Source organism: Melospiza georgiana, chromosome 5 (genome assembly GCF_028018845.1).
Source record: "Melospiza georgiana isolate bMelGeo1 chromosome 5, bMelGeo1.pri, whole genome shotgun sequence".
Taxonomy (NCBI): Eukaryota; Metazoa; Chordata; class Aves; order Passeriformes; family Passerellidae; genus Melospiza; species Melospiza georgiana.
Genome location: NC_080434.1, coordinates 2,744,942 through 2,763,188, shown reverse-complemented (window position 1 = coordinate 2,763,188; position 18,247 = coordinate 2,744,942). Strand labels below are relative to the sequence as shown.

Here is an 18,247-nt window from a genome sequence, read left to right as displayed (position 1 = left end):
TAACACATAAAACACATATCTAAAGCTCAATTTTATTATTGCTAAACATACAAAAGTAACTACTCATGAAGTACATTTTGTATGAGGACAAGGCTGCTTAAGTTGTTTTAGAATTACTGAAATGTTGCCTCAATATACTCATTTGCATCATACTTTATCTACATAGCAACAAACTAGACTTTTCCCAAGGCTTGTGTTGAGTGAATTAAGGATTATTGCATTAGACTTCTCCCTTAAAGATGTAAACTATGTTGCCTCCCTACCAATGAAAGATACGGGAAAGAAATTTTCCCTGAAATGAACTAAAAGGACAGAATATGAAAAATACCTACTGAAAATTTCTGTTACTCATCTACTTAAGTTCTGTATAAAGTAGAGATAGCACAGTAGGAATACCAAATTCAGGCTGTTACATACTTATTTCAAAAAAACCAAACTTGAATGTATTTTTTATGTCTTCACTTTCCCTCAAGATAGTTTTGGAATGGAGAAGGATTTATTCTTATAAGGTAAAAATGAAGTAAGCACATGCAACTGTTTTGCACAGCTCAGGGATTAAATATCAAGCTATTAAATTCTCAATCTACCAAAATGGAAGGAAGGAACAGTATCTATGATGCTACAGCTATTTCTCTTAAAATGATGTATTAATGAGTAATCAACACATGACAGGAAATGGGAAAAAGAATATACTAGACATATAAGACAGTGAGGAGGGGAGAACAACATGTACAACACGACACTTAAAACCACAGGAAAAGAAGTTGCAAGTTGGCATCAGGTCTACTGATAAAATGATGAGGACTGCAAGCATACCATTTTACTTTCACCAATCATTAAACCAGATAGTTTTCTTTCATGCTGTTAATAACGAATCACTCTACTTCATTAAGAAGCAGAATGTTCTTTATTCCTAAGCTAAAGGAATTTCAAGTTCTTTTTTACCAGGCAGAGACAAAAGCAGAAAGTGGAATAAAGAGTCAAAGCACACCTTAACTTAGCAAATTAAGTTATGAGAAAACTGTGGCTTTGTCCAATCAGTATGACATGCTTCTGAATACACAGATGCATTCATATCAACTACAAAAGCATCTGTCATAACAATGGAAAAGACATCCAATTAATAATAATCAAACCCACAAGTATGTCTGCTGATTATATTTTGATGGACTTGAGATGTGATCAAAATATTCATATTTTTATATTGGCTTTTTTCAATGTATGAAATGTTTTTATGAATTCATTTCAATCATGGTGAAAGCCAAATATACTGTTCTATTATAACAAAACTCCTTTTTGTGAAGTTTCCTTCATTACTAAAGTAATCAAACTTACAAGCAGTCCCTTAAACTCTGCTCTCACTCAGAACTGATCTGATCCATATGGGAGCTGAGGTCGCAGCAAGAAAAAGAGAAGGAAACAAATGAAACTGTAACACCAGAAAGCTTTTTACTGAGAGCTGAACAGCAAAGTGAAAGTTATATTTGTGCAGAGGCCATTTTTTAAAATTCACTGTATTCTTGCATAAGATGATAACTAAGGATAACCTAGAAGAGTTTACCAAATTCCAATACGTTTTAAACACAAGGCTCTGAGCAACTTGAGCTGCATTTTCACTGTAATATTCTAACAGCAGAATGATTATAACTTTAAAGTAAAGTAATTAACAGTTGGCATAGAGATAGGTAAAATATTTTTTTTTTAAATTAACAGATTTGGGCCTTAACATAAGTAAATGCAAATATATATTAAATAAGCTACTATTTAATATATATTCAATATATGTAAATCCTATTGTTACTAAGAGATACAGATGCAAAGACAGAACAAATGAACATCAGCAGCGGTACAGAACGGTTGCATTTTACGTACCATTGTCATCACAGGATTCAGACTGGAAGGAGCTGAGAGACTGGACCTCAGACATGCTTTCTCTTGCACTGTAAGTATGGGAGTTCTTTTCATCCAGAGGCTTCTTAGAAAGGCAGGGGTCAAGATCTACTACTTTAGCTGAAAGAAAAAGTTTCGAGTGAGACAATGAATAGATTCTAGCTTAAAGAATCAATACTACTTAAAGTTGAGGTCTCCACATTTTTACAAAACTTAGTAGAGCATGAAGGCTGATCAGAGACAAAACCCAGTGAAGACATAATGCCTTTTGTACTCTAAGAGGTGTAGACAGAGACTTTGTACTCATAATAAAATTGTACCAGCATACCCATTTAACGGGAAAGTAAAAACAGGAATGTCTCTTACTGTCATAGTCAAAATCCCAGCTGGGTTTCTGTATTGAATCACTGTCTGAAGGTGAGTTGGAGGGAGGTGGAGGTGGCAAGTTTGGCGCAACACTGCAAACAGCTACAGCTTTCCGGTGGCCATGTACAGAGTCTGGGTTAAAAGTACTAAACTCAGGGTGCTCAGGGATAGCAGACCCTTCAAAAGAATTCCTGTCAAGATTGTTCCTGGAGTCGCTTGGAATGCTTGGAGTGTATGAAATGGGACGAACAGGAACCTGTGGTGGGATGTCAGAATAGATGTTCTTATTCAATTTTGCATCAAAACACGGTCTTTGCAAGAAGGCTGTCGTAGCTCCCAGTTGCTTGTCTTCAGGTTCTGGCTGGTGCTTCTTCTTCCTACCAACCACTTTGCGGCAAACAACAAAAATCACAACTAACAAGAAGATTCCTGCGACGAAAACAATAATCCCAATCACTTCAGCTAAGCCAATGTTCCAAGATGTCGAAACATATTTATTGAGAACAATGTCTGTGCAGTGTTTGCCTCCAAATCCACGACTACAGTTGCAGTGGTATGAGCCATAAGTATTCTCACAAAGGGCACCATTGAGACATGGGTTTTCTACGCATTCATCGACATCAGTCAGGCACCTATCAGAAACAGAGCACAGCAGTGATGTTCAGTTTACATCAGCAGTCTTTGTTGTAATCTTGTTCTCAACAATTTTAGATCTGTTTATTATAAGGTACTGCACACTAACGTGCATTTTACTGTTTTATCAACATCCCAGACTTCAACCAGTTTGAACTGTTGATCTCTTAATTAATACTACTACAATTCAACGTATGTGGAATGCTACCTACCTTTCTCCACGAAAGCCTGCTTCACACTCACAAACAGGTCCATCCAAACTGTCAATACACTTGCCACTGTTTTTGCAAGGATTGTCTTTGCAATATGGACCCAGCTGGCATCTGCAAAGGCAAAACAAACAAAACCAGCTGAACATTACCTTAACTGCAAGCGATTTCATAATGTGGGATACAGAGCTGTAACACAGGGGCTGCTGTTAACTTCAGCCAGCTCCAGTATGTCTCAAATCTGAGCTTAAAGTAGGAAACACATTAAAAAAATCCAGAAAAAGTGTTACATTTATATCCTGTTTTCCAAGGGGTTCATTGATACAATGAACCATAGAAACATACCTTTGACCTGTATATTGTCCTCGGCACTGGCAGATGAAATCATCACTGACTGGGATGCAAGTCCCACCATAAAGGCAGGGGTTGGAGGCACATGGGTTGACACTTACATCGCAGTGAGTTCCCATAAACAAAGGTGCACACTTGCAGTAGTAACCTGAAATCAAATACAGTCTTTTTGAAAGGTGCACACAGCTTTACTGGATTTGAGATAAAATCCTCCCTGCCCACCCACAGATTTAAGATAAATTCCTCCCTACCCACCAAGCTGTTACATGAGAGAAAGGATGGGAAAAAATAGAAATGTTTTTATCGAAAGGTGAGGCAAAGTCTAACAGTAAGAGTTTTCTTAAACATTTTTCTCACAAAACACAAGTTGTCCCAATGATTTCGGAATCTTCAAAGAAAAACTCCAAAGTAGGCTGTTAAGAGGATGGACCTTAGATGTTAGCACTGAAGATTAAATTCCCACTTTGGCGGATGGACTTTGTCTACCTCATACCCCCAAGCAGTTGAATCTAGAAAGCACACACAGCCTTCCTACCTATTCAACAACTGAATTTCTACAACTCTGGGAAACCAAGAATTATGCACGAAGTTGTTTCATCCCTCAAAGCAGAGAAGTTGAAAAGCAGTTTTGAAAGCTAAAAGCAGAAGAATAAAGAGCAGCTCACCTCCATTTGAGAGTGCGTTGCAGATGCCTCCATTCTGACAGGGGCTGCTCGAACATCCATCTGTGGCAGTCAGCAAGCACCCAGGAGTGACATCTACAGATTCCTCCATGTGTGCATAACTCCGTGGCTTGCTGCTTAGGGGCAGCTCTTGTCCATTCAGTACAATGGAATCCATACAGCCTCTGAAACCATTGCTAACCTGAGGACTTCTACCGTGTCGTGTGCCTTGCTGACGAATATGACCACCAAAGAACACGTGATTGTCCAGGTTGAGTGTCCTAAGTGTACCAGGAGCAGTACCAGATGCAGTATGCACCCTGTCCAGAACAAGTCGTGCATAGTTTCCATCCACCTCAAGAGACACGGAATGCCACTGGCCATCGTTTATCTGAGTGCTCTGAACAGAGACAATCCCGGGTCCACTGCCACAATCAAATTTATATTGCAGCCTTCCATGATGGATCTACAGAGGAAAGCCACAACATCAATAAATGCTCTGCACACTTAAAGAGTTTAAAATATTGATGCCTATAAAAGTTTATGTTTGCTGGAGAGACAGGATCATGGTGGTGTTCATAAAAAGCAGTTTAATAACACTGTTTTCCAGACACAGCAACTGTGATTTATTCTATATGGTTCTTTTAATTGAAACGTACACTTTGTACATTTTGTTCCTCTAGTAAAGCAATCACAGATCATAATCAAAATATTACAATACTTCAATACCTTTCATCTTGTGTTTTAAGTAACTTTTCCTGTATGAACTACACTATTATAAGCAAATAAATTTGAAGTTGTTTAAAATATATGATTCAGGAAGCTTTGTTTGTTTACAAATGTAAAAATTTCTGTACAAATTTTTCACCTGGACGTGTAACACACCCTACCTACCTTTAAAGCAATTTTCAGTTACAACCATTCTACATAGATGTTATGACTCAATCTTTTAACCTGACACAAAAATAGTAAGAAGATGGTACAAAGAAAGGAGGAGATATGCACTAGGAGATTTTAATATACCTCTAAGATACTGTAGTCTGTTCCTCGAGCATACATAACAACTGCATGAGCAGAGTAAGTTCTAAGTCTCATTGTCAGCTTCATTTCCTCTTTGTTCTCATTTTCCATGAGACGATATTTCACATAGCTGCTCCCAGTAAATGTCACAGCGGAGCCAGCTGATGCTTAGGAATACAGAAAAGCATAAAAAGTATTAGCACAGGACTGGAATAAAATTTATACTTGATTGAAAGTAATATAGTTTTAGAGAGTTTTTTAAAGTTAATTCCTTACCAGGACATTGTCCAGCTTTGCTGTCTTGGCAAACACAGGTGTATTTTCCTTCCTTTGGATCTCCTAAACATTCAGTACCTTCAGGACATGGATTTCCTTCACACACACTGCTTACCAGGGGGCATTTCCCTTCTGTGAAACCAAATCCATTATTTCTTTTTTGCTGGTGAAGATGGTATTTTGTGAAAAGGGACTGCTAAGTACAGTAGGTTAAAATGCCCCAACTGATATTTCTGACTATCAGACAAGGAAGTGAATAACAGTTATGGGGCATGACTGGCACAGACATTCTATTCTAGACAAATAGTATATAGAGTGGCAGATGCTCAGCCTTATTTTGATTACTCAATTCAATTGGTAATATTGGGAAACTGGTGTTGTGGTTTAAGATTTACCATTAGAATCATTCACCACAAAAATTCAACATGTAGCTATAAGCACGGACAGAGTAGGTAGGGGAGAGCAGAGAAAAACATGTCTGTATTTAAGAAAGGAAAAGGAATGGGAAAAGGAATGCGCTTTAAATATTTACTTCCTATGTGCAAGTTCACCCAGCAAGGTTAAGTCCTGATTTTAAAAAGCGATGTTTTTTTACTCAGAGATAATGATAAATTAACCTACTGTCAGAAATCTTTGTACTTACATATATTTTAATAAATATTTATCTCCCACATTACCCTCTCATTCCCAAACTAGTTTGGAAACTGTGTGGGCTACTCCGCTAAGCAGAAACAAGGAAGTATTCAGGTACTTTGCAGGAACTTGCTTTTGTGAACACAAGACTGAAAATGGCCATCAAAATAGGATAGGCAACAACAACAAAAAATTTACTTATTTCATAAAATGGAAAATGAAAGTGTAGCTATAAAGAAAATACATACCCACTCCTATAAACTTGTACTATGTAAATTCTTGAAATGAGGTAATGAGATAAGAAAGAATTACTCCTTACTACAAATAAAATTAAGCAAATAGTATAGAGAGAGTTACCGAATATTCCTGATCTTGTTCTGTAATATAAATTTCCATCTGAGGACTACTGGTGTTTAAAACCAGAACAACCTTTTCAAGGATGCAATTTCCCTTACTGTGTTTCTTACCTTTACAAAGGCAAACTGCTGTTCTGTGATGACGGGGAGTGACGAAGCTCAGCCTGGCTGTGCTGTGTGTTGACATGGTGTTCTCATCCACCGTTACTTTCTCTTCACAAAATTTCAAAGGACAATCAAGGCCGGCACAGAGCTTATGAAACACGTCAATTATCCGGACACCTAAAATCTCCTCTAGGTCAGGCACAGAAGAGTTTATCTTGTGGAGCAAAATTCTCATTGGGTGGTGAGAGCTGCCAGACTTTTCAATATTCAGGAGGACATCCAGATTAGAAGGAGGCTCAGAAGGCTGCAAACTAACAATCTGGATGTCGTTTCTCCTCACGCCCAAGATGTTTCTCAATGCTCTCTGGAAATTGCGCCAGTAATCACCGATGAATTCTTCGGGGGACAGGTTTGCAAAGCGTATTGCGATACTGTGATTTAATACCTCTTGTGTGATTTGTCTGATGTGTACAGTAATATCAGCTGCAGCTGTAAATTTTCCATCTGTAACAGTGACATTTAGGAGGTACTGTCCTACATCTAACCTTTTGTGTGCTATTAGTTTGCCACCAGTACTGGAAACAGAGAACAGGGATTCCATTTTGGGGTCCAGACTGTATGTCAAGGTATCATAAACATCTTGATCGGTTGCGTGAATTTTTCCAATGACACCACCTGAATATTCTTCCCCAAAGGCTGTGATAAAGATTTCCAGAGGCAGTATTGCTGGAGAATAAATGCTTTCCTCAATAACTCTAATATCAATGTAAGTCAAAGATGACAACGGTGGTTTTCCGTTATCTGACACCTAAAGGAAAGATAAGGACAGATTTACATTTTTGCTTTATCTCAAATTCTACTGCAGATATTTATCCTGTATATAGTTGAGCTGTATTTTTGTGCCCATAAAAAACCCATCAAGAAGTCCTATAGTAAAATGCTTTACATAAATTCTGTAACACAATTCCTAACATAGAAGTTAACGCTGAAAATTTAAAAAGCTTATATAAGCAGGCACACACAAACATGTTTTCATTTCTCCCAAGATTAAAAGCCTATAGTGCTCTTATTACCTGGAAATGCCAGGAAGCTATTAACACTGGTAGCAAATACAGAGGAAATGCACAGTAGCTGATTTCAGACAGCAGATGGTGCTTGAAGCTTTTTAATATCAAGCACAGAAACACTTTACAAACTTGAAATGAGTCATGCACTAGAAATGTACAACATGCTTCACTACAATTAGGAGGTAATCTGGAAGACAAAGTAAATGTACCGTGCTAAACGGAACTTCAAAAGGAAAAAAATGCATGTAGAAAGTTAATTATGTTGCCTTTCATGATTTTTGGTCACAGGAAAACAAGAGGTGGGTACCAGTAGTGCTATTTGCTTCAGAGAGTTAATCAACTGTCTTTAACTGTATCAGCCCAATTCAATTTTAAATCCTTTTTGAACACCCTATTCTCCACCCCTTCTGGACAAAGACATACACTGCTGGTGTACAAGGACAGTAAAAAAAGAAGAGTGGAAAAGTGAGCTAAGAGCATTCCTTTGGGTTCACGTTTTTCTTTCTATTTCTTACCTCTTATTTCCCACTACTTTTTCCAGAATTCACTCTCAGTTACTGAAAGTGACATTGAAGAAATTAGTTAAAGAAGAATCAGAGATGTGAAGGTACAGAGGGGATATACAGGGCTCAGAAAGTAGAAGATATTCTGCATTGTTTAACAGATTTTGCAATAATTTTACAGAGTACACTTTGAAGATCTATGTGGAGAGGCTGCTTTTGCTTTTCTTTAATACAAATTTAATCAAGAGGAGTAACTCCAGGCACAAGATTATCTGTGGATGGGCACATAAATGTAGCATTTTTAAAAGTGTCTCCTAGAACTACATGTCCTCATCTGTTTCTGTTAACTCCAAAAGACAGGCATGGCTAGAAACTTGTCCTCCAGTTACCCAAATAAATAACAAGAGCTTGAGCTCAAGCTGGCAAAGTTTTGTTTTGCCTAGATCTCTGCCTGGAAACAAGACAAGGAAGGCAGTTTAGCTACAGAAGAAATGCCAGGGGAAACCAGAAAAGGCTCAAAAAAAAAAACAGACAAGCAAAATTATAACAAATGGACAGCAAGTAGAAAAGAAGAGCCCCAGGAGAAATGGTTTTTCAATAGTGCAGATATTTAAAAATGTGCTGTGGTTTTAAAGTGAAGACTTCAGAGTGTGGCACAAAGGACTGCATGACTCATAGCTGAAGATTTCGCACACTAATGCTGTGAGACATTTGTTAATGGATAATCTATTTCCTTTGGAGAGAGCACCAGCAAATACAACTGGCATGCCCATATAAGGTGACCACTGGGGGAAAAAAATCCTTATTTCTATTAAAATGACAAAAGTAAAGTCTTTTGGAGGTAGTGGGTGCGTAGAGTGCATATGAGGAAAGTTTGTGTAGTTTTAGTGGGGGTTTTTTTTAGTTATGAGGTTTTTCGAATGAAAGTATGCCTGTAAATTAAAAACATCACTACTTCTGCAATCCATTCAAAAAGCAACTAAGGTGAAAGCTGTACATACTGAAAAGCACACCAATAAAGGTCAGCTAAAAACTGAAAACGGGTATCAAGAGTTCATACACAGCCATTAACTTGTGATTTGCAAGATCAAAATGCAGAAATTAAACAAAATGCAAACTTGAGAAAATGCCTTCCTACAGACTTTAAAAAGTATTATTTTAAAGGAAGAGAGGAAGAATATTTTTCCTCAACGGCCTTGTCTATAATTTTGTGTGTATCACTGGAACTAGAGTCTTGTGATAGGGAAATACTAGTATTAGTCTTGGATGCCTTCATACCCATGGGTTGTAAGATAATAGCAAATAATAGCAGCATGTCTATTGAAAAAAGCTAGCAAAATGTAAAATGACAAATGGCAATTAAAAGACAGTGATATATTTCAAGAATCCAGTCAAGAAGCTTGGAAATCAACTGATTAGACAGCTCCAAAATACTGACAAAAAGAGGCACATTAGTAAAGTCTGCTTTAATGATTTACAGTCTCTGAGAAGTCTTTGCTCTAAATGAGTACATTTGTTTTAAGACACTTGTTTGGCTACTGGATGCCATTGAAAGAGCCCATATTCATTTCCTAATAAAAACGCACTTTTCAGCTACTGTGCTGAAGACAAGATAGCTGAAGTACTGACAGGCTGTTTACAAGCAGACTAGACACCAGAAAGTGGCTTAGAAATAAAAGAATTGCAAGATTCCACCCAGAGGAAGATGTTAGACAGGCATGTCACACTTAAAAAAAAGCTAGGCACATCAGGAAGGGCCAAAGCTGCAGTTAAATCATGAAATGCAACAAAGTCAATGTAACAGTGTGTACAGAACTGTTGAAAATACAAGTATGAAAATATAACTACCTGTACAGGCATTTATAAGAATACATTTAAAAAGCAAAATAAATAGAAATTAGTTACTGTTAGAGAAGATCTAAAGGAAAACATATGACTCTTGCCCTACACTGATACCACATACAGGAAAAAGACCCATAAACCAAAAGGTGACTTTGGGGGAATTGGCATATCACTATTGAGGAAAAAATGGCTAACAGAGGAATAATATACCTGCCCCCATTTTCAACCCAATCCTTAAACCCTAAACTAAAGTACACTTAAATGAAATGATATCTGTCCTTATACTGAAGGCTCCTGGATACTAACATTTCAGTGACTCAAACAGCAAATTACAATATCTCTGTGAATTTTTTCTTCTTTCCCCAAAGAAAACAGACTTTGTGTAAATATGTCACAACTATCCCAATGTGGACAGAATTCAGCATACACTGTTATAAACAGTATTACTTGAAAATACTGCAACTGAATGTTTATTCATAAATTATCTGCAATAGTATGCATAAGAATAATGTGGAAATTAAAATAAATTCCTCATGTGAAAATGAAGGTAAGAATTTTTCTTAAAACCTGAATCTGGAAATGAAGTTTAAGAATTAAGGGCATCTACTTTTAGCCTATTAATTTTTAGTCCTCTGTTCCTATCTGCTTAATGTATAACTGAATTTAAAAGGACTAGATAAGATTAAAACAATTGGTTTGAACTTTTCTCACGCTAGGTTACAAGAAGTATTTGAGAGAACTTAGCTAGTTTAATGTAACCTTGGACATGGTCTGGTCTTTTTGCACAACAATGGCACATGTAGCAAATATTACAGCACATCAGGGTCATTTTTTGAGTTTTATACTGTGGCTTCCACTGCAGGATCCTGAGATCTTAAACTACTGCACTGCAAGTTTCAATGCTATGAAAAAACATCTACCGAAAATAGTATGAAAAAAGGTCCAAACCTAAAAAAAGATGTTTTCAATTGCCATTGAAAAAAGAATGTGGCACTACAGGAAAATTTTCCATTACTGCTGTGTTGTGCAATATCCCTGCTTTCATCATGTGAGTTTAGTCCAGTACACAGCTTCAAGGGTCAAAACGACAGCAGCAAGAGGAATTCCGCAGGAATAGAAAATGGCTCAAGGGACCTGTCCCCTGCTGGTTTTTCAACATTCCAACCAGGAGGCAAAGGGCTTATTAAGACCACTCACCCAGTTAACATTTCACTTCGCCTTACTTCTAAATGTGATCTTCCCATTACATCTGTGTAGATTAGTATTTAAACCAACAGATTTTGTCTATGAAGAAATGGACAAAGTGGGACATGGCTCAAATGACTACTTGGCATGTCAGGATCTCCTAACAGAATGACAAGTGGTGGAGTGAGCATGAGTGGGAGAAGTTAATCAAATATTTACAGTGCAAAACAGTAAGAGGAACATGACAGAAGCATCTTACCTTGACATGAAGCAAATAGTGATCTCTCACTTTGCGATTCAGGGCAGCGCTTGTGGTCAGAACTCCCTGCTGGGTAATCTGGAAAGTTCTCTCTTCGTTTCCAGTCAGGATGGTGAAGAGAAAAGGAGGGCCGTTGTGAGAAGAATCCCTGTCTGTCACCACTAGCTGCAGCACACTGAATCCAATAGGTTTATTTTCCTATAGATATATAATACACATTGGTGTTATAATTGAGGCTATGGTCCGATGCTGATTTCTTCCTTGCAACAGAAACCCCAAAAAATTACTGTCAAACCAGTTAATCAGTACAAGAGAAATCAGAATGACAATACTGCTTCAGGGAAACTACTACCCTCTGAGATTAAGACTCAAAAAAGTAATAGGAGAAAGGCAGTTTTTTTAATTTGGTATTGTATTTTTAAAGGTAGCTCAGCCTTGACACTTTACATTTTCCACTTCTGGTCTGAATTAATATTATTGTAGCCTAATTACCAAGTTATCAAAGATTTGAAATTTAGAGAAAACACCTGTTCAGGATAATCTAATGCCTTTGTTGGGAGGACTAGAAAAATATACGCCTCCATCTGACTCCTTGTGCCACTAATTAGGAGTTCTGCCTACAGCTGTGGCTGCTACAGGCACGATCCAGTTAAAATACGAAATCCAGGCTTTAAAATTTGCATCATAAAATCCCTTCAAGTTTGCATCACGTGGATGTCTGAGGTTTCACAGGCACTTCACATATGTTGGCTTATCACATATGTTACACACACACATACAACCTTATCTGACACTTGTAACTCCTCTCCCAGAACACTTGTGCTCTACTGTATCAGTCAGATTTCTCTATATACATACTTATTAGAAAAGCAAGAAAAGTAGAAAACTTATTTTGAAGTACAACAATAACAAAATGCTATCCCTTTCACAAATCTAAAAAGTCCTGATAACAATACTCTGTTTCTGAGAGAGTAAGTCAATTTAGCTATCAGATACTGCAGAAAGCTGAAGCTTTTTCCCTTTCAGCAAAACAGACCATTGCTTTAAAATACAAATATTTACAGCTGGATATCTAAAGTAATTTGACTTTCCTAAAAGCTAAGCACATTTTCTACTGTGTCCAAATATATCCATCTCAAATACAAAAGGAAATGTATTCAGCATTCTTGGGCAACTCCTCCAGCTTTTTCTCTGCTACCTTCAACTAGGGCAGGCCCATACGAATGAACTATAAAACAAGAGATCTTCCTCTTCAATTGAGTAAGGGAAATAGTACATACATTGGCTACACAGTCTGAAGTTTAAGTGAGATATTAAATAACACTTATTTCAAGAAAGACTATAAATTAAATAACACTTATTTCAAGAAAGACTATAATAGAGGAAAAGAAGATTCATTTGGCAGCACACAAACATGAATCTGGAATCTGTTGGTTTGGGTTTGGTTTTTTTTTTTTTTTTTTTTTTTTTTTTTTTTTTTTTTTGTGGGTTGTTTTGTTTTGTTTTTTGGGGTGTTTTTTTTTTTTTTTTTTGGTTGGCTGGGGTTTTTAAGAACAAGATCCAGGACATCTTATTTGCATACTGGGTGCATATTGTATATAGTCACTTTGTCCTGTTTTGGAAAGCTGCCTTTACAAATGATGCACACTTGTCTCAAACACAAGTTTATGTTAGGATGGCACAGTGCATCAGGTACCATTGTGTGATCCTCACAGATCTACTGCACCAGGCCAGGAAACAGCACAAGGACACAAGGGACTGAGCTCATTTGCAGTACTAGTCTACAAAGGTCTTAGTGCAATTCCTTTGCTGACTTCCATTTATTTCTTCTTGGATTCAGGAAGACAAGAAGTATAGATGCTGATTCTGCTGCCTTTGCTTTAGCAGTTTTCTGAATCAGGCAAGTACGTGCCAGACACTTGGCAATGTGGCCTACGGCTACCATCCTACAGTGTAAAATCAGTCAAAGGATTGGTATGCAGCCATATGAAATTCCACTCTTGTTTCAACTGCTGCTGATCCCAGAGGAGGCCAGTGGGAATTAGGGCTTAACCTGATGCCATGGTGCAGAGCACTAGCTTCATAGCAACAAGGAACTAAAGGATCCTTCTCTAAGCAGTAACTCTTAAGACTAAAAAGAAATAGGAAAACTATAATGTATTTTAACATGCCTGCATGATTCTAAGATTGTTCTGCGCATAAAAGGAATTTATAATACATAGACACGTACGCACGCAAGGAATCAGAAGAAGAACCCAGAGAGGTTATGCAGTTTCCCTCGCTGTAAATATTCAAGAACATTCTGGACTCACTCCTGTGCCCAGGACTGGACTCAATTATGTGCTCTAGGATGAGCCTGCTTTAGCAGGGAGGTTGGACCGCATGACTCACTGTGGTCCCTTCCAACCTCACCCATTCCGTGACTCTTACAACCTGCAATGTAAGTTTCTACATAACATGCAAACAGGAATTTTAAAACCCTCAACACTTATTTGATAAGCAGTCTCACTGGAGACCTTAAATAATTTAAAATACAGAAAAATTCAAGTCACAAATTTGCAGTCCAGTAACACTGATTTAATTACTTCACTAGTTGCATTTACCTGGATGATAACACTATAGTTTCCTTTTGAGAACACTGGAGGATTATCATTTACATCAGAAACATCAATGTTTACTGTAGTTGTGTTAAGTTTAGGTGGGCTTCCATTATCTGAAGCTTGAACTGTCAAGGTATATCCTGAAATCTAAAAAAATGAATAAAAAAAATTAAAAACATTTACTGAAGAGGAATAAAGTAACAAACTCAGATTTTGTTTTATGGAAGAATTATTTTAGCACAACCCCCAGTAAAGCTTTCCTTCATATATTTAATCCTTTCTTTTCCTCCCAGAAGTACTGATATAAACAGATGCTTGCACTTTACTATAGCAATATTAATTTTGGAACATAAAACAGTAATTTAGAAATAGAGTAAGAAAATGGTGGTCATCAATTATGTACAGGTAAATTAATCCCAGCTGCCTTAAAACCACAAAAAACTCACCTTTTCTCTGTCTAGAAGCTTAGTCACTTTTATTTCACCTCTGGTAGGGTCAATTGTAAAAGGATTTCCTTGATTCCCATCTATTATTGTGTAGTGAATGTGGTTGTTGGAAGGTCCATCAGCATCATCTGCCATAACCTAAGGGACATTACAATCTCAGTTAAAACAGGTTGAAAGAGACTCTAGCATCTCCCAGATAAACTCACCCTGAAGATGAGCTCTTTTGGTCTAACAAATTTCATAGATCACAAGAGAAATGCCATCTCAATACATTATACTAACATCATTTAATTTCCTGAATTTCTTCTGCAAGTTAAGTCATGGTCTCATGAGGAGAACATAAACATATCACAATATATTATCTACTTTCCCACAGCATCTTAAGTCCCTACTTCTGAAACTTTTTCAAAGTAAATTTTCCATTCATTCAGTGGCAAACATCTACTTGTTGATGTTAACCTTCAAATCAATACTTATTCCTTCAAGAACGAAAGCATGTTCATCATGACAGAATATTTCAAAGCGAGAAACCAATACATACTGTAATAACTGACTGTTCAAGCATAGCATCTTCACTGATTACTGCAGTGTAAGTGTCTTGGCTAAACACGGGAGAATTGTCGTTGATATCCGTGACATTAATGTTCACTGTTACAACATCACTTAATGAAGGTGTGCCTCCATCTGTGGCTTCCACTGTCAGGTAGTACTCATGAGAACTTTCATAATCCAAACTCTCAATGATGAAAATGGCTCCTAGGGAAGAAGAAGAAAAAAAAAAAAGCCTCAAACTCTGCTACTGCTGTACTATTAAGGGTTGCCAATTTTTATTTTGACCTGACAAATACTCAGCTTCTTCAGGGCTTGATTTGTCACTGTAAAGCTAGAGCTACTCTGTGATATGATAATGCTTTACACATGTAAATGAAGTTCCTGCCATTACCACAAAAGATTCACAGTTTAAAACAACCAGGCTTACCTTTTGCAATGTGAGTTTTTAACAGACTAGTTAAGATAGTGCAGTCCCTAGCATACAAATTGATTTGCTGGATGAGTTTTTCTGGAACCTTTTTACTCCTTTCAAATATACGAAGTTTATCTTCCATACCTTAGTACCAGCATGTCCACTGGAAAAAGCAGAATTGTAATTTCCACTACACTAGCACAATTAACTACTAAACTATTTAACTAACTACTAAAAGTCAATTAAAATTAACTTGTGGGTAGAAATCTTATTAAAAACAAAACCAAAAATAAAAAAATCCAAACCCAAGCAACTTTGCAAGAAATTAGCTCTAGAAAAAGAACTATATAAGTAAACAAAACTAAAACTGAGGTGTTTATTGATTTTTAACAAAGAATTGTCAATAATAGGGAAGAATTTTCAACATAACCTAAAAAGTCCCTGAGACTAAATCTGACTATCATACAAGCCTAAAATCTCCAGTCATGCTGGACATATGGTTGAACATAATATTCCAATTCCAAGCTCTCTTTAATGTCCTATCAAACTTCTCTAGGATTACTGCCTTTGTGGACCAATGACTAGTCTTCCCAATCAATTTTATTTCTAATCCTTCTTTTGCCAAGCCTGGCCATTCCTTCTGATTACATACCTTTTGTGGAAAGACTATTATGTTTCTCATTACAGATCTATGACTTTCCACCTGCCTGCCCCCAGAGCAGGGAATTTCCGGTTAGGAAACCCTTATAAATGAACCTAATCCAAGTAATAATCCAATAAATAGAAGCAACAAATAAAGTTCCTCTTCTACATTTTACTGCATTCCTCCAGTAAGCTTGCTGGTAAAATGGGTGAAAGACAGCAGCAGCAACTTCTCAGCTGGGATGAAGAAATCTGTGTACACACAGACTGTACATAACCTGGCTCAACCATGGAGGAAGTCAGTATGGCATGGTGCTTGCTTGGCCACAAGTGACATTCACAGCTGCAGCCTGTTACCTGTTGTTGAATCGATGCTGAATTTTCCATGTTCGTTCCCACTGACTATCGAGTACGTGATTTCAGCGTTGGCTTCAATGTCTCTGCTGGCAGCATAGATCTGGAGAACTTCGGTTCCCACCAGAATGTCCTCTGACACACTTGCACTGTACTCCCTATGCTCAAATACGGGTGGATTGTCGTTAATATCCAAAACAGAAACTATGAGACTACTTGTTGAAGACAGTCTTCTGGGTAAGCCTTCATCTGTGGCCTTCAAAGTTAATGTGTACACAGCTTGTAATTCCCGATCCAAAGGCTTCTCCAAACGAATGATTCCAGAGAATTCATCAATAGAGAACTGCCCCTCTGCAGAGTTCACCAGCGCATAATGGATTTTACGGTTCAACCCTGCATTTTGAAAGAAAATTTCAAGTATGAAGCAGCCATTAAAGTATACAACAACAGAATAATCCATCTGATAGCTATGAAAATAAGACATGCATGCTAAATATTATCATTCATGTTAAAAGTACATTTCAGAAAGAGGTAAAGTCTCTTGTGAGGGGCAGAATTACTTCCAAAAAAACATTAGGCTAACACTTCACTGCACTGATTTTCTGTCATACAGAAAACATGAACCAGTTCTGCTTCAGTTGTAGCACTAGTTAATATGAAACAATTGTTAATATAAATGTAATTATAACTTTAGAACAACAGAATCTGCTTACCAAGCTTATAATAACACAGGAGGATATGGGAGAGTTAGGTTGCATCAATTAACTAGACTCCAAACTCTTTATTTAGGAATCGTGCCCCAAAATTAACAGGAGCATAATTTATAGCACCATTTCTTTATAAAACAAACAAAAACCTTATAGATTTTAAGGGCAATTATTTTGGTCCACCTGCCTCTAACACTGGTGAAGTATGAAAACAACTATCTGTTACCTTTCAAATGAGCAACCGAGCTTTATCATAGCACAAAGCAGGTCAGCTGTTTTAGAAAACTGAGACAACTATTCATTAATACTATTTGATTAAGAAACTGATAAGATGTGGAAATCACGCCCTTAAATGCTGTTTTGTTCCTTACAACAAAGCCTATGAGCAAACTCCTTCTGACGTCATTTTTAGTTCATGTTCACTTAATATTTGGAACTGAACAATGAAGGCAAAGAGACAGTAAAAATCTTAACAGCATATACATAAAGCTACAGCTGACCAGTGTTCTCTTGATGGCATGGTCATCAATGGCTGGCCTGAGAAGCACAAAAATCCATGAATGCCCATTTACATGAACAGACATGGCTTGATAGTCCTATTACTTCATCAGGAGTAAAAGGATGAACCTAATTGATCATAGCATTAATACCTTATGACAGTTAAAATTCCCTACATTTTGTCTCTCCCCCCTCTCCTCTTCTTTGCAAAGACACCATAGGGATGTCTTCCAAGCTATTCACACATGAAAGTCAGGTGTTAAATGATTTAGTAGACCAAAATATATCTTTCAGGAGTCTAATCCTGAATGGTATTGAACATCTGTCAGCTCTACTGAAACACTTGACACCTCTCAGGATAAAACTAAAGAAATAATACTGTAAGTCTGAGAACATGACAAAAGTATCAGTCAAAGAATGCATACCTGCATCTGCATCTGTTGCCTGCACTCTTGTCAAAAGGGTTCCAGGCTCTGTGTTCTCAAATACTGTAATGGAGTAACTGTCAGTTGTAAATTCTGGGGCATTATCATTCACATCTTCCAGAGTTAGGATAATGTTAGCTTGGCAGAATCTTCCTCCTCCATCTGTGGCTTTCACTAGAAGATGATAAACTGCTTGCTGCTCACGATCAAGTGCCATTAATGTTTTCAGTTCACCTACAAACAGCAGAACACAT

The 18,247-nt window shown here is 37.2% G+C and overlaps 1 protein-coding gene across 5 annotated transcripts in view; it reads right to left on the bottom strand.

Moving 5' to 3' along the window:
- FAT1 (FAT atypical cadherin 1) overlaps positions 1–18,247 on the bottom strand; it is a 99,772-nt gene that overhangs the window by 5,394 nt on the left and 76,131 nt on the right. For 4 of the 5 annotated variants that reach the window (XM_058023816.1, XM_058023818.1, XM_058023817.1 and 1 more), the window contains 14 exons: positions 17,994–18,227; positions 16,367–16,756; positions 14,945–15,159; positions 14,404–14,541; positions 13,961–14,104; positions 11,358–11,555; positions 6,508–7,309; positions 5,408–5,539; positions 5,135–5,298; positions 4,115–4,577; positions 3,444–3,597; positions 3,102–3,212; positions 2,257–2,888; positions 1,873–2,010 (listed from right to left, as the gene is read on the bottom strand). In XM_058023816.1, coding sequence (XP_057879799.1) covers positions 1,873–2,010; positions 2,257–2,888; positions 3,102–3,212; positions 3,444–3,597; positions 4,115–4,577; positions 5,135–5,298; positions 5,408–5,539; positions 6,508–7,309; positions 11,358–11,555; positions 13,961–14,104; positions 14,404–14,541; positions 14,945–15,159; positions 16,367–16,756; positions 17,994–18,227 — 3,915 coding nt within the window. Of the gene's footprint in view, positions 1–1,335; positions 1,390–1,872; positions 2,011–2,256; positions 2,889–3,101; positions 3,213–3,443; positions 3,598–4,114; positions 4,578–5,134; positions 5,299–5,407; positions 5,540–6,507; positions 7,310–11,357; positions 11,556–13,960; positions 14,105–14,403; positions 14,542–14,944; positions 15,160–16,366; positions 16,757–17,993; positions 18,228–18,247 lie in introns of all 5 variants that reach the window. The other variant, XR_009114417.1, reaches the window with a different exon arrangement.